The 24,467-nt window shown below is 42.8% G+C and overlaps 2 protein-coding genes across 11 annotated transcripts in view; one reads left to right on the forward strand and one right to left on the reverse strand.

Annotated features, from left to right (window-relative positions):
- Positions 1-557: 557 nt before the first annotated feature.
- Positions 558-23,873, reverse strand: LOC112966328 (potassium voltage-gated channel subfamily C member 1-like). 10 transcript variants are annotated; one of them, XM_026066323.1, is made up of 14 exons: positions 23,738-23,873; positions 23,035-23,502; positions 22,769-22,900; positions 21,440-21,653; positions 19,829-19,950; positions 18,248-18,381; positions 16,612-16,691; positions 16,289-16,414; positions 11,259-11,380; positions 10,871-10,973; positions 6,315-6,361; positions 5,703-5,815; positions 4,134-4,667; positions 558-2,455 (listed from the first exon to the last, which is right to left on the reverse strand). In XM_026066323.1, exons 13-14 carry the CDS (start codon positions 4,623-4,625, stop codon positions 1,652-1,654), a joined length of 1,296 nt encoding a protein of 431 aa, XP_025922108.1. In that variant the 5' UTR covers positions 4,626-4,667; positions 5,703-5,815; positions 6,315-6,361; positions 10,871-10,973; positions 11,259-11,380; positions 16,289-16,414; positions 16,612-16,691; positions 18,248-18,381; positions 19,829-19,950; positions 21,440-21,653; positions 22,769-22,900; positions 23,035-23,502; positions 23,738-23,873; the 3' UTR covers positions 558-1,651. The 10 variants fall into 10 exon arrangements, with proteins under 10 accessions (XP_025922108.1, XP_025922106.1, XP_025922107.1 ...); XM_026066321.1 differs by having other exon boundaries at positions 19,690-19,950; positions 23,655-23,873; XM_026066322.1 differs by having other exon boundaries at positions 18,248-19,950.
- A 289-nt stretch (positions 23,874-24,162) lies between these two features.
- The window catches only part of LAS1L (LAS1 like, ribosome biogenesis factor), a 37,610-nt gene continuing 37,305 nt past the window's right edge, over positions 24,163-24,467 (forward strand). Inside the window, exon 1 of the mRNA XM_026066368.1 lies at positions 24,163-24,338. Coding sequence (XP_025922153.1) covers positions 24,265-24,338 — 74 coding nt within the window. The 5' untranslated portion in view covers positions 24,163-24,264. The remainder of the gene's footprint in view (positions 24,339-24,467) is intronic.

Consider the following 24,467-nt stretch of genomic DNA (forward strand, 5'->3'; position numbering starts at 1 on the left):
ACCCCGAATCACCTCCTAAATTCACAGACAGTAAAATGTAAATGCCCCAGTGGATTTGACTTGCATTTGTAAAATGGGGGTCGGGGTCTATGATTATATCACGGATCCTTTCTTGGACTGGGGAAAGGTTGAGAACAGGCACGGCAAASCTCTGCTAAACTGCTGCAATTCATGTGAATTTCCAAGAAGACTATATATGTCTGTAGCTAACATAACACTACTTTTGCTCTGATTAGCTAAAATTCCTATGCACCAGTATGTGTGACTTTGCCCTGCTGGTCCTCTCTACTCTGGCCACAGCAAAGTTGAGTGCAGGACAAGAGCTTCCTTCCATTGCCAAGGTGTCTCCAACTTCATGGGCTTCATGCCTGAAATGTTTTGCATTATCCTTCTTTTTGTCTTTTGAAGAAAACTAAGTCATTGTAATTGCATTGGAATCTGGGGGAGTTATTTCATGTTTCAATAAAAATAAAGGAGCTTTAAAATGCTATCCTGGGTATAAAAATCACAGTGACAGACAAAAAACAATCAATATTGCAATTAAAATACAGTCTTAATGGAATTTAAATACATACATGTTATTGTATACAGCCATTTTTAATTATTAAACAAAATAATCTTAGCTCATCACCCCTGCTGTATTAACAATGGGATGCAATTATTTTTCTCATACCTCAACAATGTTTGTTATTTCAAACTGAAATACATGTAACAATTAAGGCTATCCAGTTAAAAGTTAAATATTTCTACTTTTTAACTATGCCTTAAGGAAATAAATGCATTAAAATTATACTGAGTACTTCAGATTATGTTCTTCCTTTCAGAAGAATGAGAAAGCAAAAACTACATAGATATTTTGACTAATAGCTCAGCGATTTTGTTACATAAAAATCTTTTAAGTGTTGATCAACTGGAAGTGGACAATGAAACTTTGATCTCACTGAGGTCAAGGAAACACTGCCATTGACTTCAGCAGAGCCCAAAAGGATTTGTAGTTGGAGGGCTCCCTTGTTGCTACCTGAATGAGACAACAATTCCTGTGAGCCTGCAAAGCAGGCTAACGAACAGTGCTGGCTCTCAGGACCACAGATGTCCAATTAAGCCTGCTCCCCTCTTTACACCAGTGTGTGAGTACAGGCAAATTGGATGCAGTGGCCTCATTAATAAAATATAAAATGAGAAAACAGAACATTGTTAAAAAATCCCTGATTCCTCTCCAGTTTCAGTTCAGGACCCTGCACAAATCTTTTTTCCCAGCAAGTAAAATGAGATTATGGCCTGTCAGGTGATTGAGGGCAGAGCTGGCATCAGGAGTTGTGCACCAGCTGAGGGGCCCGCTGCAGCCCCAGAGCATGATACTGCGCTACATGAGGCACATTCAGGCCTTAATGCAGCATCACAGACCCTCTCTGGGAAGAGGGAAAGAGGTGGGGGTGGTGGGGGAAGAGACAGAGGCACTGTGGCACATGAAAGAGCATGGGATGAGGTACAACATGGGAAAGACCCATGGAATTCAACAGGTCTGATCAGCTGTTCAACAAGTAAGTGCAGCAAGGACTATATGCTCTCTCTTCCCACCAAAGGGGATAAACCATGCTGAAGGTTTATTGCTCAAGGACAAAGGGTGACAGAAGCTCTAAAATCAACAGGGTTAGTAGTTCTTGCACCTTTTCAGCTTCTGTTTGAAGACAGCGATCGCATAATAGTTTTTAAATTTCACCAGGAAAATGGGGATTGGAATGATAATAGTTAACATGCCAAATACTGCAGCTAAGGCTGCCGTCACTTGGCCAACACTGGTGAGAGGAATGATGTCTCCATAGCCCACTGTAGTGAGCGTGATCAGAGCCCACCAGAAGCAGACGAAAATATCGGTGAAGTGCAGCTCCCCTGTGTAGGAAGGATTACTACAAAGCAACTCCCCATAGAAAAACAGAGAGCCAAAGAAAAGGGTCTCAAAGGCCAAAATCATCAGCAGGATGCAGATCTCTCGGAGGATAGACTTGAGGGTGTAGGACAGAACTCTGAGGATCAGTGGGGTTTCTATCAGCTTGGATATCTTCAGGAGTTTGAGGAGATAGACAATGCGAATAAAGCCCAGCCAAAGCCCCAAACTTGGCATTTTCTGAATCTGCCCATCCACAAAGAGTTCAATATAAACTGGGAAGAGGGAGAGGAAGTCAACCATGTTCAGGGGATTCTGGAAGAATTTCTTTTTGTCTGGGCAGACACAAAATCGCACAGAGAACTCAAAAGTAAACCAAAGGACACAGAAAAGCTCCAGATGAAGCAAGTAGGCAGCCTGGTGATAATAGGGTTCATGGTAGTTGTGGGCAACCTCAGAATGGCCAACAAAGGTGAAGTTAGCAGTGAAGAACTCAAATTGTGCCTTGGTCTCCTCACAGAATATGATGACAATCCCAATGATGAACAGCAGAGAAACAACAGCCAGGCACTGCAGAGGGAGGAAAGGGTACACATACCATCAGTCCAACAAACAGGTATCACATTACCTCATTGCTCCACCTCAAGCCCAGGATCCCCTCCACAGACACAGGATGATCTCAAACTAACATTTCTCAAATGCTCTGCTAAGAGTTGTTTTGCACAGATGTATATTTTTTCCTTCCAGGCTTAAAAAAACATATAGAAGATTAGGGTCAAGGAAAAAAAAACACCTGAACTCCTCTGAGTTCGTAGGGAAGGGGAAACATGTCTGACAGCTGGGGTAACATGGACAGACTCACACTGAGGCCCTCTCCAGCACTAAATGTTGACTCCAGAAATGCTGGAACAGCAGAAAACATCCTCTGCAGTCTCCAACTTGCATTTGTTGTTCTGCATGCCTGACCTTTCAAAAAGGGGCTGGACATGCATTTTATGTAGGGACAAGGAAAAGGGGAGAAAAAAAGATTTATCTGTTAATGGGAAGACAGAGATTTTGAAATGCACTAAGGAACCATTTAGTTATATTTAGTCCAGGAACAAGTACTCAGTCCTAGCAAACGGAGCTGATGAGCGAGGAAAATAGGTGGTGCCTGGAAGGCAAGTACTGTTTAAAAAACAGCCACAAAATGAAGTTGAGAACTGAGAATTTTCTTTCATACCCACACACTAAAAATCAAGCAGAAATCAAGAATATGCAGATATAGTTTGACTATTAAGTAGCTTAGCCTCCAGTCCAAGAAAAGGGAAAGTAGGGGATATGATAGACAACACAAGCAAAGAAGAAACCTTGAGCTTCACCATCCTATAGGCTTCCAGTTCCTGGAGATGTCAGACACACGATTCACCAAACACTAGAGGATGTACCCTTAACTGCTGCTAGTTAGGAAGTCAGTAACTGAGCTCAGTCCTGACCCCTTAAGCTGTGACCCTATGCTTGAATAAATCGGGAATAACTTTAATGAAAACAACATCACTAGATTACTGTCCATCAGAAGAGGACAATCAATGTGCATGTTATCACATTTACCCATGTTTTGCTTTCAAAACCATTCACAGATACAATATTTGGACACGCTCCCAAGTACTTTGATGAATAATATCAAACCTCCAGGTTCTTCTTAAAGACACATTCATTTTGCTTATTTGTGTTGGGCAGAGATGGAAGGGAAAGTCAGATCATCCCCATGGTTTAGCTGGTGGTCCATGGATTGAACAAACATCTATTACTGCCTGCTACGGGAAGAGGTGAAGGACAGCTGAATGCCTTGTCCTGTGAAAGGGCTGGGACTTGCAGACTAACCTCACCTGCTACAGCCACAAGGAGGAAGAGGGACAGCTGGACATACACCCTCCCCACTTTTCATGCACATATGTAGCCCAACATGGTGCATTCACCAGGGAAACCACAGCTGTGAGACGCAGCCCCACAGCTGCTGAGAGAAAGCACACCTGCCTCTAAACCTCATGGTGAGTTTTCAGTTGTAAAACCTAGAAGACACCTCGAGGAATCAGTAATTCATTTCTACTGTCAAAGCATCAGTGAAGGAGAGTCAGGGTTCTGAGATAAATATTTTTTCAATCTGGACTCCAAACAAGCACAATGCTAAAAACTCATTAGCATCTTTCATGGACACATTCCAGTAATCCCAACGGACATAGGCTGTGCACATCTCCAGGGATATTACCTTAGCACTGAAAGAGGAAAAGGGTTTTTCAAAGATAGACCAAATCTTCGGCTGCCACCTGGTTCTCCAGCTGAAATCCATTCTTTCTGTCTGGACTATGAGGCACTGGTCATCAGCCTGATCATTTTCATCCCAAATGTGAAACTCATCTGGCTGCAMCTCTTTGCTATTCAGCTTCAGCCAGCAGCAGGATGCTAGCTGTGTCTCATTTATTTCCCAGAATGCCAGCTCTTCTTCTAAGACTGACCTACAGGTATCCATGGGGCAGTGGAGATGTTTGGTCCTATAGTAGTTCAACACATAGCTGAAGATCTCAGCACTCCTATCAAAAAAGAACTCTTTGGTAGTGGGATTATAGTCATAGATGCTTGGGGCATGGGGCTCCGTGAGGCTGCACAGCTTGGTCCCTGGGAAGGTGCGGAGAGTGCTGCTGTATGTTTCATATCTGACTCCCCCAACATTCAGGATGATTTTTTCCTTGGAGTCTTCCATCTGTGAGCAGGGAGGCACAAGTCCTCATAGGCTTTTGTTTATCTTCAGTGAAAAAGAGAACATAGATTAAAAGAAGCAAAACAAGTAAAGTTCTGGAGCAGGAAGGTTTTCAAGGGTACCTCATTTCAGTGCCTTTAAAGCACATTTCATACCTGAAACTTGAATCTCCTATCAGGAGGAAGACCCCTCCGCCCTTACCCATCCTGTTCAGTGCCTGTTCCTAGTCTCCGTTCCCTAGCCATATGTCTGAGCACTTTTCAGGAGTTGCATCAAACAAAATGACAAACATCCGGTGTGCGTTGCTCTCTCTCTCAACCTCTCCCCACGGGGAGAGAACTTGCAGTCCAGAGTTTGTTTCACCAGGTTTGCTCATATATTGTAAATATCCGTTGCAATAAACTCATTTGAGGCAAAAGAAAGGTGATGGTTCTCATTCCCAGGATATTCACTCCACTGTCTCCCCCCTTTTGTACTCCCTCCCCAAGCAGTTCCTCGCAGAGAACTTCATGTGCCAAGGGGGTAGAACAGAGTCCCATTGAACCAAATCACATTCCCATTTGCAGGAAGCTGCTTCTCACCTGGAGTCTATCTACAAGATTCCTACACTAGAGGAAAACACAGAATAACATACTGCCTCCTCCCTTCAGGGCTGGCAGACACCTCAGAATAGCACCAAAACCTGCTGCCAAGGCCCCAGGCACTGGAAAGCATGTTCAGCTGCTTTTTTCCTGTAATACATCCCATGCTTTTCTCTCCAAAATCTAACACACCTGGAAGAAACTGATGCCATACTATATAATCATTCTTCCAGGAGGAGAGTGAGACCAAGTATCTCTGTAGGCCCGGGAGCATGGAGGACAGGTGCAGAATAGGGCAAGAAATGGTTGGGAAAGGGACTGGCACTCTCTCTCACCCATACGTATCCATTTCTGAGTGTTTGTACCTCTCCATTCCCCTTCCTTCCTACACATTTCCATCCAATCCTCTCTTAGCCCCTGCATTTCTAGTTCTGACCCTTCTCTTCTTGTCACAGAGCTTTTGCAAACCTGTATTTCCTTCCTGCCTGGACTCTCTTACCTAGTGCTCAGCATGCTGAGACCATGTACACAGGACCTCCAGTTGTCACTCTTCACTCCTGTGCAGCACAGGAGTCACAGGTCACTTCTGCAACAAAACTTTCCATCCAGGATCTGCAAGGAAACAAGTCCTGCCCCAGTGGAGACTCCCAGAAGTGAAGAACTACATACAGCACCTCATTCAGCTTCATCAGAAAAGGCTAGAAACTGCAGCTCAGTCATGGCACAAGAGAATTACTGCCCATCTGCCGTCCTGACTGTCCCAATACATGTGAGGCCTCATCCAGTTTTCCCTGAAGTCAGTGCTAATGTTCCACTAACTTCAGTGAGAGCAGGATTGGGCTTAAGGACAACAAGTATGCAGGCAATGCTTAGCATTTGCTGCACAGGAATACAAACAGATGGATTCTAAGCAGGTTAGATTAATTCAGTACTCAGCAAACCTGGAGCTGCATTATTGGTCTCTGCTTCCTAGCTGTTAAAAAAGCACAGTGTTTTTTGAGACCCCCAGATAAACTTGCTTTCATTTGCTTAGAATGTCAGATGCTTCTGTCTCGAACATACAAATCCCTATATGAAAAATGAGTCAAAAAGTGGTATTTCATATTCTTACCTTGGTGCTATTGCAGCAACTCCGCAACCAGAGGAAAGGAGGAGAGACTGGGAAGAACAGAGACAAATTCAGTGAAAACAGGATGTTCGGTGGCTAGTCGCCAAAGCTTAAGTCTCATAGATGCCAGAAAACAAAACCAGCCAATAGCACAGAAAAGATGCAGAGGCCCCTCTCTCCCTCCTGCTCTGCCCTATCAGCAGCCACTCTCCCAGCTCCAGGGAATAACACTCAAGCAAGGCAACTGCCAGGCCAGATGTGCTCCTGACTACTCTGCCACCTGCTGCTTTTCTAACAAYCTCAAAGGGCCATGGTGTTTGGGAAATATGTGGAGTTCAAATGTCCTCGGATAACTAAATTTTTGAGCCACAGAAAGGCAGAGAGAGCATGGTCCTTTCTTGGCTGTGCTTTATTCAAGTTTAAGTTAAAAAATAACATAGAAAACAACATAAGAAAACAAGAAAACCCAAACTGACCTCCCACCTTCTTGTCACTCTCTCTCCTTTTTTGGTTTAAAGGGCTGTCTCCTCATTTCTGGATGCCCCGCAGCTAATCTTTTGCACTCACAGATTTTAAGTGTGATTTTGTCAGTGAATATTCCAGGAAGAAGGGTGGCATATACTTGTTGATCCCAGCCAAGAAATACGTGCTGTCACATGAGCTTTATGTGAAATTTCATTTCAGTTGACCTTCCAAGGCAGTTTCTAGGTATACCCTCTGTCCACTTTGAATTCCCTCCAAAAATATTAGTAAAAAAAATTTCCTTATTCACAAACAGAACAAGAATATCCAGGAAGGCTGTGGGGTTTTCTTTTCAGTGATACAAGTGAAAAGCAGGCTCACATCTCTTTAGAGGAAGCATTATCAGATAGCCCATCTGGCTGGATTATTCATTTTAATCCACTACCTGCATCAACCCTGACACACTGACATCTTTATTTTTGAAAAGACATTTTCCACTTGGGCCTTTTTAGCTAGATAGCAGTCTGGTTCTTAACTCTCCACTAGCATTTCACCTGCAGCTACAGGCAACCTCATCTACAGTAAGCATCTGGATTCCCAGTATAATACAGGGACACCACAGACAGTCCTGGTCTCTTCTCTCAGCCAACACCATAACAAGGCTGCAGAAACAGGTATGGTAAATTGCTGTCAATCTTCTGTGGGACTTGGAGGGCAACTAGCCGTCTTTGTCCGCCCACCTCCAACTCTGTATCGAGCAACCTCTTAGTTAGACACCACAAGCATGGCAAACAGCATGAGCAAAATTCCCCTTTGATCCAGACTGTGAAAGCATGTGAAGCATGTGAAATCTGTGCTGTTTCAGTCCTTGCTTTCTTCCATTTCTTTCTATAACAGGCATCAAACTCTTCACATCTTTCTCTCTCCAAAAAGAGTGAGAAATATCCCTTTAAATTTAATCTCTGCTATGTCTCCAAGGATCTGAAAGTAGGACCAGTTGATTTCATCAAGTTTGATAGCTCTCATTTGTTCCACGGCATTCCAGTATGTGCATTTTACAACCTTTGCGTTGCTGTTGATTTCTGAAACCCAAAAAGAATCTGGAAAGCAAAATGACGCATGGTGTTCCTATGCTCTGAATAAGACCCTTTGATTGCAGTAAACAGCTTGTGCTTTCAGATAATTTTTAAGCAAATGAAAAGTGCAACTCTGTTTCCAGAGAACAAGGCCCTACTCCAAGTTTTCTCCCTGCCTGGTATCTTCTGAGAATTCACTTTCACTGCATGACACTGCAGGAGTCTGGCAGCAAATATCAAATCTGTTCCCTCAACCTTGCACCTCTTGAGTAATGAAACTCTTGTTTCAGTTTGACCTACATTTATTAAGTCCAAGGAACAAGGGTTATAGCTGCAAAGAACTCTGCTGCATTTTTCAAAGATGATATTTTAACAGAACTCGTTCAGTTTTGCTGAAGACACTGGACATTTTCAACTGCTGATGACTAAATCCAGAAGACTGAGCTAACTTCTTATTTTCCAGTCCCACAATTTCTGTAGCATTTTGTTCCCATCATCTTTTGTTTTTAATAAAATAAACGTTTTGTACAGGGCAGAAGTTCTAGATTTTTCTCCCATGCACTCATAGTCAGATATGAATGGTCTGAACTATGTACTCAGACATACTGAGGTTAGTCTAAATTTGAGGTGGCTTCATTAACTGCATTTGTGCTAGAATAAAAGAGGAATTCTAACTTTCCAGTATAAAAATTTAAGAGAATATTCATAATAATCTGGTGAGGATGGTTAACAGTCTGGCAAATGAAATCTTGCCTTTGAATATCAGCAAAAAGCTTATGGTCTCCTAGAGTTCAGTCTTGGGGAAAGACAAAACCAATCTACGGGAGGGCCTGCAGCTGCTCATAACAAATCTCAACACTGGAGACAAGAGGCTGAAAGATACCACTGTCTGGCAGAAAAGTCCTTTGTATATTTGGAACAAGGATACCTATCAAGTTCTTCTGACATCAGACATCCATGAAGCAAAATGTGAGTTGCAATTGGCTCTCACTATCCTCTTCATGCTTAAAAACAGATATTAAGGCTTGAAAGGGTCARCACTATTCAATACCTCTCTAGATGTGGACTGTACATATGCCGAAAAACAATACTGCTGCATGAACAGCGGAACTTGCACAGCCAACGTTCTTGCTTTTTCTTCGGATTAAGAAAAGACAGACAGACTTCACCTGTCTAGCTGGCATGCCAGTTGGCTGATTCCTTTAGAGAAAGGCAGACTGCTATTCTGACTTGTAGGATATTCTTCTGTAAAGCAATAAGCCATCCCAAAGTTTGACCTGCGTGGTGAAGCAGCTGAGACCACTACTTGAAATGGCTTCAGCAAGTTTTGACATTACCTACTCATCATAGGTTATGGCACACAGATCTTTCACCTTTTTTTCCCCCCATTACTTGGAAAAAAAGTTCAAAGCTGCCTGCTCCCCCTGCTGTTTATCCACTAATTTGGAGGTTTTTCAAGGCTGTAACATCAGCCAAAAAAAGTGAGCAAAGCATATGGCCAAATACACCATCTTGCATAAGGAAGAGATTACCCTGACAACTCCCTCCTTCATGCTCTGCCTAAAATAGTCTTAGGGTCTCACCTTTGTTGATCCATCCCAAGCTTTCACCATGAAGCTGGAGATAAAGAACTTCAAGTAATAGGTTGCAGGAAAGATTATTTCATTCACACAGACCGTTTCTGAGATGTGTCACATACTCCCCAGTTGTTTAACATAACTCACAAGCAATTAAAAATTGCTTCCCAAGGAGAACAAAACAAGGTTTGCAAGTTCATGCAACCACCCACATTAGCACTTCATGATGTGCCTCATGGAACTATCAGTTAGACTGCACTTCTGCAAAAGCTGGAGGGGGGGAGGCAAACAGAGATTAAAAATTCCTCTGCTATTGATACTGATGTTGCCCAGAACAGATCAAATGTAGGAAGGCCAATACGACCACTTTTAAGCACGCAGCTACCATGATATTCTCAAAACAGGCCTTGAAGAAAGCAGAACAGAATCAAATGCAACTCCCATCCACAAATCAAAACATAGGTACCTGAGGCTATCAACTTTTGGAGGTAATAAGAAGACATCATTTGAAAAGGGGTCAAACCACAAAGTATTTATTTTGATAAAAAGTCATAGATATAGCTACTATCCCAGCAACATGCATTCTTCAAGCTCACTGGAGTTTATCTAAACTGATACTCATTTTCTAGATAAACTGCCTGGGCTGAAACCACTCCAGTGTAAGGAGGGCATGAATAAGCTAAAATCAGAATAACACCTTGCATTTCTTTTGTGCCTTCCTTTTCTGAATGTCAGGCAAGTCCTCTCATGCATTATTGGATGTTCTTCCTCAAACAGAGGACATGTAAGAAGCTGAGGCAGTGACTGCAAAATTAATTTGCTCCAGGTCATAAAGCCAGAGGCCTACTGTTTCATTCAGCAACAAAATCAATATCCGTCTTTCCATCAGCTAGAAAAAGATATATGAAGTTGCATTCAGACAGAAGGCTGTATTCTCACACTTCACACACACAAACACAGATTTTTTTTTTTTAATCTCTACAGAGGCAGAAGATCTCTCTTCTTAATTCTCTGCACAGCATGGTTTTGTGTTTGTGGATAATGTAACCTAAATATACAATAAAGCTATTATTTTCTTACTATTTTTCAGTTTCTTTATAGATAAAAATTACAGATGCAGCTACTTTCTAGTCTAATCTATCAAATACATTTAGAGAGAAGAAATAAAGCAGCAAACAATCAAGAATTACTGAATAACAGTGTTCCACATAAAATGGTACAGTGCAGAGTTTCACATTGGTGCAGCTATAAAATCAGAGCTTTGGTTAAAGAACAGAGTTGAGAGAATTACAATTCTCCCCTTATTTGGAAAAATCTGTGCATTTGTAGCCCATCTGTACAATGGTGATTTTGACCTCTGGGTGTGCTGGACAATGAGATGAAACTTAAGAAAACAAAGTGTTAGATTAAAAGGGAAACCTCAGAAAGGACTTAAAATACTTACCAATAAACATTGCTGCAGCATCTCTCATCACTACATCTGGACCTTGAAGATAGCCTAGGGCTTGTGACAGGAACTGGGAGTTATGATTATAGTTATTTTGCAGCTAGAAAAAGAAAAGAAAGATGAAACATGCAACGTGAATGGCATGATCACTGCATGTCTGAGAGCGTGGGGAATTGAAATGGTACAGTTAAGATTTGGAAATGCATGGAAGATGCCACATTAGCCTCTGTCAGAACATACCCTCTCATTCCCCAGGATTTAATTTCTATTTAAAAATAAAGGGTCTAAACCCTCAAAGTCTGCAAAGAGGAAGGAATTGCAGTTACCTCTATGCTACCAGCTCTTTTATTGTTATATCATAAAGCAAACTACAGAGTTACCCTACCGTACTTTCCAAGACAAATGGCATGGCCTCCATTATGTTGTTCCATACCAGCTTGTGGATCACTGTTTTATGTTATGTCACTTTGTGAACAGTGCACAATGGAAGAGAGTTAACTTGCATTTCTGCAGAAAAAAAATGTGATGAATAAATTAGGTAATCTCTTTCTTTGATTTCTCAGTTAGAGCTTTCCTGTGATTCTCCTTTTTCCAAATAAGAAATATAATCTAGGCAGGAACTTGACAAAGATTTTTAGGAACTCAAGTAAGGCAGAATAGAAGGTTATTTACAGTGGCCAAATGGAAAAGGCCAAAGTGAGCAGAAGCCGCTGTCAACTTACACTTACTGTATGGGCACTTACAGACAGACACAAGGACACTGTTGTTGGCTTGCACTCCAAATATTTGGACTGACTTGACTGTGGGCCTGCTGAAGTAACCAGCTCTTTGAAAACAAGCAACCAAGCCTCCTTCAAAGCAGAGCCCTTTCCTTCCACATCATCTCCTGGTGTCTGTGGCAATGGGCTACACCACAGAGAAGTAAGTACAAAGGAGGTGATATGCACAGCATCCCACAGGGAGTCAGAGAACACAAATAAAGCAACTTCAGCATCTACCATTAGCACAGAATCACAATCATCCAACAAGATGGAAGAGCAGAAGGGCAATGCTGTTGATGACTTCTGTCTACATGGTCTTTTTTTCCTGGATTCTTCATCCCACACATTAGCTATTCAAAAAGAGAAATAACAACTGTGCGAATACTCTCCTTTCCTGGGAATGATACACAGGGAAGACTAAAACCTGTTGAATGCCACATCAGATCACAGGACAGAACAAGTCTGTAGAGTAAGTCCACCATTTATTTGCTGACACAATTTTACCACAGCTGATCAGAGCCCAGGAACTTCCACAGGCCACCCTCTCAACACAAGAAGCAAGGATTCTTGTGCTGGGAAATCTCTCCTCAAATTAAATGGCAGCAAAMATAGGTGCAGTTGAAAGCAGCAGCAGAGAGGGGACAGGGTGAATGAGCCATCCTATTGCAAGTATTTCCTGGAAGATGTGTGGCAGTATAAGTAAGGAGGTGGCTCAAAAGAGAGAATTGCATGGGAAACACAGAAAGCAAAGAAGGTACAAGTATTTGCTCTGGATTCTAAGTCCTACATCACCAAAGAATGGGTGAGTGTTGACAGGGATGTCAACTGAGATGGGACCAGTGCCCTGCCTATGCAGGATATGATCCCTGGTATTTTGCACATGGCAGCTACAAAGCTCTCTTCCTCAGACTCGTAGAAGAAATCCACTATTCTGGACAGCTGGGTAGGCAAAAGATGCACCTTTATGAATAAAGAAAGCCTCTTGTGAAAAGATGTCACCAGTGAACCTGTGCCATTTCTCAGTCCCTCCCTGTCCCCACCAGGAGCTTTGAGAGTTGAACATTCATAACCCCTTTCATCAGACTCTTCACTTCTCCTCAGGTTAACCCACTCCCTGCATCACACCCAAAACCAGGTGCTCAATCCTTGGAAACAAGAGTCAGACCATGTCTCACAATTTGCTAAGTGCATCACTACCTAATTTGCCACGCATAAAGCAAAGGCAAGGTTTGTTTGGGGTTCTCTGCAACTTTCAGTAGTCTAGACCACTCATCTTTCCTGACTAAAACACCAGGCTCTGCAGGGCCCTCATCACCTTCACAAAGGAAGTTTTGGTCCATGCTCTGCTTTCAGATGGGCTTCATGGTCCAAAATGACAAGCAGCTTAGAGATTAGAGGACTGTGGAGGAACTGGAAGGAGACAGATTTACAAAATGAAGAGTAACAGAGATATTCCGTTTGTGTTAGTTCCCTAGGAAGATTTGTTGTCTCTAACAAATTTATTTACGTGCAAAAGATGGGGGCACATTAGTGGCTATCTCCTCCTGAGACCCTTGAGTTACTGCAGGCTGGAAGTAATGCACATCTAAACCCTGAGCTATCTGGGGAACTGAAAATCACAGCTGATGTTGAGTCAATTGAAGTGGGATCTGTTTATGGAGCGCTTTTCAGAAAAAAAGAAGAGTCAAACCTCAGAGAAGAGGAGTTGAGAATACCAAGCTCTGGTGGCAAACCACCACCTCTCCCAATTCAGAATAAGTGAGCCCAGAAGAACAAGCCACTGAGCTCTGCACATACACTTTTTTCATTCTCTATAGCAAATGCTGCCACTAACTGGCAATAAATCTGCTCAAATGGACATGATGGTTCCCATCCTTCCCCAGCCTACACCGAGGGACATGTCTAATGTCCACACGTGCCTTTTAACAAGTTATTCTCACCTCAACAAAAGATAATTGCAATAATTCTCATCTGTTTATCATTTTCATTCATGAGGAGGACATCTATTTCTTTAAAAAGACCGTGTACTCATAACGCAAACTATACAATTCACTGCAGACCAAAGCACAAAGCAGCTGTACTGTAATTAGAATTTTAATGTATTAGCACATGACACTGTGTCTAAGGAAAAATATCTAAAGAGTTCCCTATCTGCCTATTTGAATGGCAAGCATTTAAATTCATTTTCATAAGTGCCTACTTTTATGTGTTACACAAGCTTGGAGAAGGCAAGGCAGCGCTTTCAGGAAGGTACCATCTGAAAGAAAATATTAACAAACAGAAATATCCCTTCCATAATCTCACCTATAAAGCATATTTATCATAGTAATATGGGAACTATCTGCAGATAGAAGGATTGGATTTCAATTGATGTTCTGCCGTGGTTCAACTCTTCTTCATCCACTTTTTTTCCTAAGTTCTTACTTATCCCTGTAACAGAAATTCAAAACAAGCTTCTTCCTGTTTTCTTTTGTTATCATTCTCATTCCTTTAGAAATGATTAAATTTAAGTGACATCTAATATGATTTGATCCAGATCAAACACCAAGCTGCTTGTAGGGCTGAGAAGAGAAATTACATCTCATTCTTAATACTCTATATTTTCCACTGGGCCTCTCCCAAGTAATGAGGCCATGTATTGCTGTTTGTTTTTCAGCTGTTGCCTACAGCATTTCTTCTTTTAGGCAAAGGAGGACACTACTTTAGATGCACAAGATGTAACAACTCCACTCCTGCACAGCTACAACATGCTGAGAGCTCTGAGGGTTTTTGTCAAAGAAACAAACCCAGCTTCATCAGGAAAATTCATTGGTCATGAAGTTCAGTCATTCTGCATTCACTGTAATTTGCAGAAATCAGAGTAGCCTCCAAGAGAAAAGCCTCTTACACAGGGATGAGGAGATAAGCTCAAAGGAAATGGAGATATTTTCCACTGGTAAATGGAGAGAGGTTTCTGTGTCTTTACATACACTCCTGCTTCACCGTAGCGTAGAAACATCATTTCCACAGTATGGTGCCAAACACTGCAGAACATAATTAGTTCTACTACTACATGCCCCAGGTGACTAAACTCCTCCAAGGGCTAACATAAAAAAAAAGAAAAATGAGGGAAAGAATTATCAGCTTAAGTTCACAGCAAATCCCTCTGAGACAAGATGTCTGTACAGTCTGGCGCTGCACCATCATATTTTGGCACTTGTTTTTGTTGGCTCTATCCTTTTTGAAAGGCAGGTCCCTGTTCAGGCCTCAGTGCAGCCACCTCCCAGGCAAGTGCAATGATCATGAGAGGTTCAACAGATGAATCATGATTCTGCTACAATACCATCTTGCAGAAGAGGACATTCCCTCCTCTTCAATCCAACAGACCTTTCATTGTCCAACCTTAACTGCTCTCACAGAGCACTGCAGTGTAGAGAGGTAAGTATGTCCACCAGCTAGACACTTAGCTGCCAGCATTCAACCTACCTGTCTTTTGCAGAGCTAAATCCATCTAATGAACTCCAATATGTAAAAGGGTATGCACAAAAATCCCATTCTGCCAGGCCTCAGATTGCTCACATCAAAACAAAGCTGCTCCAACATGAATTTCAGTTGATGTGCAGTTGTGCTCCATGCCTTCTCACAATCATGGTCTGCTTTTAAGACTAGCCAGAGTTCCACAAACTGTATGGATAACAGAAGAACTCTCAGTAAGACAGGAACACACTGAGAAGGGATGTCTAAAAATATATAATTCCATGTCTTCACCTCAATGCAAACTACACTGACTGTATTCAGGCTGTGCTGCTATAGGTTTAAATCTCACCTATACGTCTGACTGTACACACCAGCTTGTCTGAGGGAATGCAGCGGAGCCCTTACCCCCACCTTCGCACACGATTTCTCCATCCATCCTCCTCTACCCACCCTGCATACCTCCAGAGTTTTGAAGCTCCTTATAACTTGGGCTTTCAAACAGAAAACCTTGTAGCATCTCACCAAGTGCCTTCAAAGTTTGAAGGTATTGATTCTGAATTATAGGAAAAATCAGAGGAAGAATCCCATAGCCCAGACCTAGCTGTTACTTAGTCGAACAAATGATTAGCTGCAAAGCAGGCAAGGACACTGTCCAAATCTAATAGAAAGCTCTCTGGTTCAGATGATCCCTTTCCCTACTAATCCAGGTGAACTGCTAGCTGGCTGCTCCTTTGGTCATTATAAAATCTCATGAGAAAGCCTGAGTAATAGCTGAAGAGTGTTAGTGCTCCCGAGACTGTTGCCAAGTCATACCCAAGAGGAGAGGAAGGGACTCGCTAATTATGTCCGAAAAACTAGCCTCCAGTGGGACAACAATCAACTCTTGCAGACTCCTTCCAGACACAACCGATCAGCATTTTGGGCCCAGATTCTCTGCAGATTATCTACAATAAATGTTCACATTCCCCATGCAACCATCAGAAGTTTTGACAAAGAACACAGGAGAGCATCATTGCTGCTCAATGTCTACAAAGTACCACTTCTTTTAGTGCTGAACTCTTTCGAGCTTCTGACTAGTGACTGCAGTCAGGAAGATGACTCCCTTTTCCCCATGGGGCCAAAGAATTCTAGAACAGAGAAGGGAATATTTCAGTGCTTTACATCTCTACAGGGTACCCCCAGAGTATTCCAGCATTACCTTGGCAACAAGKGTACCCCAAGCCTGTTCTTGTAAGGCAGCTAGTGAGGTCAGAGAGAATACATTCCTGAAAGTAGCACTGAGAAGTTCTGATTTGTCTTTTATGTTGAGAGTAGCTTTAGCTGGCTGAAAAAAGGAGAGAAGTACATGTTCAGTTTTGCAGAGCTGAGGTGAAGCTAAATTTGTCAGACAAGTGAGTTTACTTGGTTTGTCAAACCAAGTAAAAGAGGTACACTTCTGTGAGAGGTACCTGGAGRACACAGGGTCAAAGGTTAAACACTGGAAGGAGAGGGGACAAACAACAGATCTGTGAGATGTCATACCTCAGAGCTCTGATTTAGAGCATCACTTCCTGTCACGCTGCTGTGGACAGTGAAGTCAACAGCTCCTGGGTGACAATCTCCTATAAATAGCAAAGGAGACCTACATAAGCTATCAGCACTCACTGCAATCCTCACCCTCCCCAGCTCATCACGGCACTCAGTGTTCTGACTGGTTCTGCTTCTTCCTCAGAGGCATCTCCTTTAACACTTGTGAGTAGCATTACTTGCTTTCAGGCCCACCACCAATTCTTGCTTCTGCTGCAGCATAAACTCCTTTGGATTGTGTCCCTTGGGGACAGCCTTCAGGAGCAGCTCAGAAGACTTCAGCAAACTTTACTTTAATGGTGTATTCTAAACCCTCCTCAAAAACAGGAATTTAAAGTCAAACTTTAATTCAGAAGGGACTTCCAGCTAAATAAAAAGTTCAGTTACATCACCAATGTATTTAGGTTTTAGGAATTTTATTAAAATCAGTAGAAGGGAATTAGACTTGTTTGCTTAATTTGGATAGAACTGTATGTGAATAATTTAATCTCAGACATAGAAGACATCTTTTTATTAATTAGGGAATAAGCTAATAAACTTTATGATGTGCTACAACTGGATTATTTTCAAACTAATGAAGTTGTATTGACACTGTTATCTGATAAGATACTTTCTGAAGGCAAGCTGTTCTGACTTCACATTGTGAAATCTTCTAGTCAAATTCAGTAAAGATAGCATTATAAGGCCTGAAAATAGGATGAAGTCAATGCAAAGTAAGCAATTTTTTAACCAACAGAATAAATAAACCTCAGATTAATATAGGGTCTGTTACTGAATTCATAAGCTGGCATATCTAGAAATTAAAATGATTTTTAAGACTGTTCTTTGAAGCTGTTTTCCCAAGATAACATTCATCCTAATTCTCCCAACCAGGCTAACTGAGACACTGAAAAAAACAAGCAGGAACTGTACTGTCATCCATAATCCAAGTTTGTATTTTTATTATTTTAAGCCTTTCTTTATAACTGTGTTTCCAGTTTTGTAATTAAAATCTTAACCCACCATTTTGCAAGAATAAAGCCTGATATTTTCATTTTAAGTTTGCCTAGCATTTAAAGCAAATTCAAGTAACTTGGCAAATGTCAGACATATCATTTCTTTTTCAACAATAAGTCTAAATGAAGTGATGTTGCAGACAATTCCTTAGAGTTATTTGCAGCCCAAGAAGCATTTAGGATCTTAAGAGCTGGAGTATGTATTCTGCCAAAACCACTCTGGGTCTGTAACATCTACTGCCAACTCAAAAAGCAATCCGTGTTAACAAGCACCAGCAGACATCTCTCTAAAGGGAGAAAAACAACAGAACGAATACACAACTTTGTGAAATACCCCAAGGATAAAATCCACACACAGGCATTTATACTAACAAAATTTGCAATTTTGTGTATTATTATATATAAAATGTAATTATAAAGCACTTTTCCTTCCAGGGAATATCAGACATAACAAATTAAATTAAATTCCTCCTTAGAATGTGAATCAAATAAAACCAAGAGCCATAGAAATTTACTTTCCTGTCAGAACTCATTGGCAACTGCTTGCTGCCTGCCGATTCAACTACTTATCTAGATATAAAGACCTAACAGCATACCATACCAGAGGGCTCCAATGGAAACAGCCAGTCATGCTGGCAGTGATCTTGCCTGCTGCAGAAAAGGACACGTGGCTGTAACGCTGGTTGAGCGTTCAGTTCGCCTATCTCAATTTTAAATTCAATACAGAGTGCTGAAAGAAAAGACAGAATACACACTATAACCTTCATTTTCTACACAGCAATTCCCAGTCCACTTGCACAAGACATCGCCTGATAATTCAGGCAAGAATAACAATACTACAGCAACTGGACATAAGTAACTCTAGCACAGGCATTCAGACAGACAGTCATCAGTTGCCAGGTAACAGCATCCTAACCTTGGGACATATTTTGCCAATGACATTTTTTGAGGTAATGCAAAGACTTCTAGCTCCATTTAATGCCAGAACTTTGTGAACTGAGACGTCTTCATTCAATCCCTCTGGGAGAAAACAGTTACTACTTCACTAATAACCCAGCTGAATATGAGGCAATATCATAATTTAACAGAGGAATTTTAGAAGGAAAAATACTCATCACTCTAGCTGAGTTGCAGTCTAACATTGCACTCAATACATGTTAAAAATACTGATGGAAGCTGAACTGCGAGATTTAAAAAAAATGAACTGAGAAAGTTATAAGCATTTTTATCTATAACAAGAAAAAATAAGAAACAGTCCTCTACGTACAGAACTGTGTTAGTGTATCACTGGTGCTTCCTCTTTCAATAAGTGCATTTGTAAAACTACTTTTGTGTAAGAACTTTTTTGGATGAATGACAATACAAAGGGATCTCGAAATACCTCCACATCTCTTAAGTTTTATTTTTTAAACTTGCACTTCTGAGCCTTGTTACAGATGTTTTTCATTTACATAAAGATGCCTTACTCAAATGCCACCGGATGCTGCCAGTAACACTGAAGTTCAACCTTTTTCCCAATACACAATGCAAGATCCCAATGCAAGTGAAAGATATCCAACAGTCAACCTAGTCTGACCAGTTCTTCATACTGCCACACTTTACTTAAGAGAAATGGCAGCCTTGCCCATGACAGAGCGCTCACCTTCTGCATCCAGAATGTAACATTACTATTTTACCTGACGAAGTTCTGTGCAAGACTTCTCCTGGGCAGTTAGAGTGTTTCAAAGTTCTCCAGCACCCTGAAGGTACCTCCAGATGCCGAAGAGGCTACAAGGCCTACTACAAAAGCAATAACCTGGAAATAACTGTGGTTTTATTAAACCATGTCATTCTCCAACATATTTAATGAATGCATATGTGAGAAGGAAGGCTGCAACACAGATGGGCAGAAACCCTTAGTTTTATATTCCCCATCCTTTCACTGTTTCATTTGAAAGATTTTCTTTTCTGTTATCTGAATCACTCAAATAAGTCACTTCAAAACACAGTCCTCATTGGTCCCTTTCCATTCACATCTCCATTCAGTCGTACCACCTACCTCACTCCACAAACACCTTTTGTCACCTCAGGATCAGCCAGCCACTGTTGACTTCAAATATACATCTCCGAAAAGACTTTGAAGACTTCTAATACACCACAGTAGCTCAGCATGAAACACAGTAGTAGCTTTCCCTCACCTCACTGTTCTCTGATTTGTGCTAAGAAGCCTCCAGAAGAGAACAGAGGTTTTCTGAGATGAGGTCATCAGAATCATCATCAGAAGTACACAGGATGGCTCCAAAATATTGGTAAAGAAAGTCTTTGAGAAGAAAAAAACAGTTATCAACAGAGAATCAAACTCACTGGAGCCAACAGGTACAGGCAAACAGGGAAATGCCTCAGGGATAGCCACCTCATCTTGGATTAAGGAATTGTACACTGCTCTGGATTTCATCTGAAAAAGTCTGAGGTAAGGAAAAGGAATACCAGGTTACAGGTGTAGGATGCTGAGGAGATAAGAACTTAAAACATTGAGATTCAGGAAAATCAGGCAAAAGAAATCAGTGAATTCATTTAACAAGGGTAAGCGTTTTCAATTCCATACTGATGTAAGAGAGAAGAGTATACAGATTCGATAGATAATGGAGATAGGGAAGGGTGCACAGTCATTGGGTAGTGCTTAGGTTAATCTATTCGCATTCATCAATCAAAGTACTTGGATGCACTACCAGAGGGCTGTGTCATGTCCCTAAAGAGCCAGATCTCCACTGCCACAGAGGGCATAATACAAATCAGTAATACAACACTACAAATCATAACTGCATCTCAGCATTGCAAGGTATCACAGAAGGCCGACAAGAGCAGAGCAAATCCCAGAAATGCGGTTAAAAGAAATACTGGAAACGTTTGTCCTAACTCTTCCCTCATAATGAGTAGAAATGGAAACAGAAAGGTTACTGTTTTCTCAAGTTATTAACTTATTCTCATAAAAGCATATCAATTCTCCACCCTTGCCTTCTCTGATACAAAGTTGGATACAAGAGCACACAATGTCAAGCTTAAGGATAATCCTTTCTGATCATAGCATGAAAGGACAGAAAAGAGCTGAACAAAAGGAAAGAGTTTAGCAGTAGGAATTTAGGGAAAGTTGCCAGTAAACCCTACATCAACAATGCAATATGCTAGTCATGAAAACTAATCAGAATGCAGACAGGCAAATCACACTATGAGATTTCAGTTTCTTCAAATTTCTTTATAGGAGGGAATTCTGGATGAATTCAGTGCTCCACTGACATTCTGCTACCTCCTATGACTGGCCATGTTGTACTCTGTGCATGCATAGCAAAATAGGTCAGCAATACATTATGGATTATCCAACTTGAGGAGAAAAGGAGTAAATAAATTACCTCCTCTAAAAACTCATTTTAAAATTGGTGGTAATCTCTCATGTATGTCATTTTTGTAATTTCACCCTTGGGTATCGAGCAGCATGCTTGTCCTTCAACAGCTGCCAACAGAACTGGCAGACTAATCAGCTGGACAGGGTAAAAACATTCACAATTGTCCTCAGATGTCACATAACACCACAAGTGACCTAGCCATACCCAAAGAACACTGCTCCAGTCAGAAAGATGAAGGGTTTGGATCCAAAAGGAACACATAGGAGCAGCTGATTCTCTCAGAAAGGAAGAAACAGGCTTCCTTCCTAGCAGAGAATCTTCCTTCCAAACTTCCATCTGCTGTATGTCAGAAGGCCCTTGGCTGAAATGAATTCCATAGAGGTCTTACAGAAATAACCACTTACTTACCTGAAACACATCATCATAGTTCTCTCCTAGATGAAGTGGTAATGAGCGCAGGTTGTTGATGGCTGCATCTGTGCAGTGTCTTTGTCTACAACCTTCTGTAGATCTTTCACCCCACACATTAGATTTCTGATACAAGAAATGGCATATGAGCAGACTTTGTCCTTCCATGGGGATGACACATGGGGAGGAACAATGCCACGCAGGAACAACAGCCCTAATGAATACGGACAGTAAATCAGCCATTTGTTCGCAGATTAGGCTCGAGAAAGCCATAAAGACAGTCAACTACAAATATGTGGGTTATAAACATAACCCTATCATGCTCAGTACCAATGAGAATTAAGAACTTGCTCCCACTTCCACCATCTCTTTTGGGCACTTCCTCAGACAATTTCGGGCAACTTTTGGGCTTAACATCCTCGGACAGGATGACAGAAAGATCAGAAGTTACATTCTTGAGCAATGCTGAAAAGAGTTTCAACTGTGAAGGGTCAAAATGGGGAACTCTACAGAACCGTAGTGTATGGCAATCCCCACATAAATGGCTTAGTAGGGGAATCAGACAAGGATTATGGAGTGAGCAGCATCTTTCACATCAAACAACATGAGTTGTATACATGCTTTGTTCTCCCTCACCACCATTCTTACCTACTGTTTGGTTCTCTTGGCATGGTTCTGTCTAAACAGCTCCTAGCTCAGTGCCTAGGTAGAAGTCTTACCTCTCAGGCTCCCTGCAGAACTCGTTGAAGCTCAGGGAAAAAGCCTTAAAGAAAAGGATTCACACATACCCTTGCTTCTCTTTGCCTTTCTTACTCATACTAAAGTGCTCAGTGTACTAGACAGAGCTGGCTGAACATTTTTAGAATTAGCTTTCCACTCTACTGACTTTTTCAAGAAACCCATCTTCTTGTTACAGAATAACCAATCTATCAAATTGCCAACCAAACTGGAAGACTACTGGTCAAGTTACAGCAATATTACAGCAATATTAACTGTACACTCCATAACCTGATGGCACATAACATATAAGAAATTCACCTGCAGGTGAATATATCAATACAAACACAGCCAGTGAGATTAGCTACCTAAAGAGTTCAGAATTTCAAAATATTTAGGATTTCTATGCCATGGGAAGCTGGACAAAAATACTTTCCATTGAAGTTTCTTATTTCATCTAGAGTAAAAAAATTAGTTTTGCATTTGAGTAGTCCCACAACAGCCCTCATTACTTGATTCAGTGTGAAGTAAAAAAGCAGTCAACTAAAGTGTAATTTAGAACAGATGCATGACAGCTTAATCCAGCACTGCAGCTGAACCAGGCAGACCCACCTGTTGCACTTGCTTATTCCCATCTTTGTGAGCCTTTTCTTCCTCCACCCTCTTTTGTGCTGGTACAAGCATTTGTATGTCCCATAGTGAACTACATCAGGGAACTGACCCAAATCAAAGGTTCAAACTAATCTAGAAAAGGAAGGGGGGAGGGGCAGCATTTTTAATCCAGTTCTGCTTTAAAGCAACTTTGAAAAAATGGCATTAAGCAGAGCCTTGGGAGTTTGACCCAAGGCTGCAGTCCAGTCCCTTCTCCCCCAAATGACCTCTTTAGGTGCCAGAGATAATACCAGAACCCGCAGGCATAGCTTTTCTACTGGTAAAGCCAGTGTAAACAACTTCTGCAGACGTCCAGCTCCAGCGCTTATTTCTAATCCTGCGTTGCAGTTCTAAGTTCCCTCTTATCTACAACACAGGTGTGTTCTGGGGATCATGCAAACAGATCAGTGAAAAGGGGAGTTAAACAAAAACCCTCCTAAAAAAAAGGATGACTTATAACCTGGATCATTTTATTGATGCAGTTTATTGCAAAATCCTGCAGAAATGGAGCATTTTGCAAGAAAATGAAGAGAAGGTCAGTTAATTCTGCTGCAAGAACAGACACAGCTGCAAAGTCAGAAATACATAAGGCATCCATATGGCGYGCTCTGCTCTAGCCAGGACAGCTGCCTTCTCTCTCCCTTTAGGGCCAAGGTGGGCTCTACCTTCCCAACACTGCTGAGCTCAGTGGGGTCCTGCAGATACAGCACAAAGTCCCATGTTATCCCTTGGCAAACATTTGCCCGGGCCTCCATGTCATGCACCCCCTCCGACTCCACCATCCTGCCCTGAAACCCTCCAGCTGCCCCTCCTCAACCCACTCCCTTCTCCTTAGCTCCAGCCGCACCTCACCACCCCTCAGCAACACGTGGCTGAACGCCTCTGCCCTGCACCTCCCTCAAAACACTCAAGCCCCTTCCAGCTACAGACCACAGCACATCGCTGGAGGAGGCCCCGCGCCTGGAAGCGAGGCCTAGCGCCCTCACGCAGGCCCTCCCACCCCGACGTGGCCGGAGGCCCCCGACGGGCCCAGCCGCAGCGACGCGGGACACAGCCCGCAAACGACGCGCCCACCCTCCGAAGCTCCGGATGTTCCCGCGCCCCACTCGAGGGAGGAGGAGCGGAAGCCCCGCTCAGCCTCGGCGCTGATTGGCGGGCGGCGGGCCGCGGGGCTGATTGGCGGGCGGCGGCAGGAGGCGGGCCCCGGCGCTGATTGGCGGGCGGCGGGCGGCGGCCCCGCTCAGCCTCGGCGCTGATTGGCAGGGGAGTGGCAGGAGGCGGGCCCCGGCGCTGATTGGCGGGCGGCGGGCGGCGGCAGGAGGCGGGCCGGCATGGCGGGTCGCCGCGAGCTCGCGTGGCGGCGGCCGCCGCCGCCGCCGCCGGACGTGGCCCGTAGGCGGCTCAAGCCGCTGCGGACCGTGGTGGCGTGGAGGGGCAGGGCCGAGTGGGACCAGGTGATGGTGGGGCTGTACTGCGGGGACAGCCGGCTGCAGCAGGAGGCGCTGGATCGGGTCTCGGCCTGGAAGAGCCGGTACGGGCGGCCCGGCGGTGCCGGGGAAAGGCGCCCCAGACCTGCGGGGCCGGCGCGGCGTCCTGGGGGCCGCTCTCCTCTCCGTCCCGCCGCCCTGGGCCGTCGCCGGCGTTGTGCGCGGGGCGCCCG

The sequence above is a fragment of the Apteryx rowi genome, unplaced genomic scaffold (genome assembly GCF_003343035.1).
Source record: "Apteryx rowi isolate R43461 unplaced genomic scaffold, aptRow1 scaffold_24, whole genome shotgun sequence".
In the NCBI taxonomy this organism is placed as follows: domain Eukaryota; kingdom Metazoa; phylum Chordata; class Aves; order Apterygiformes; family Apterygidae; genus Apteryx; species Apteryx rowi.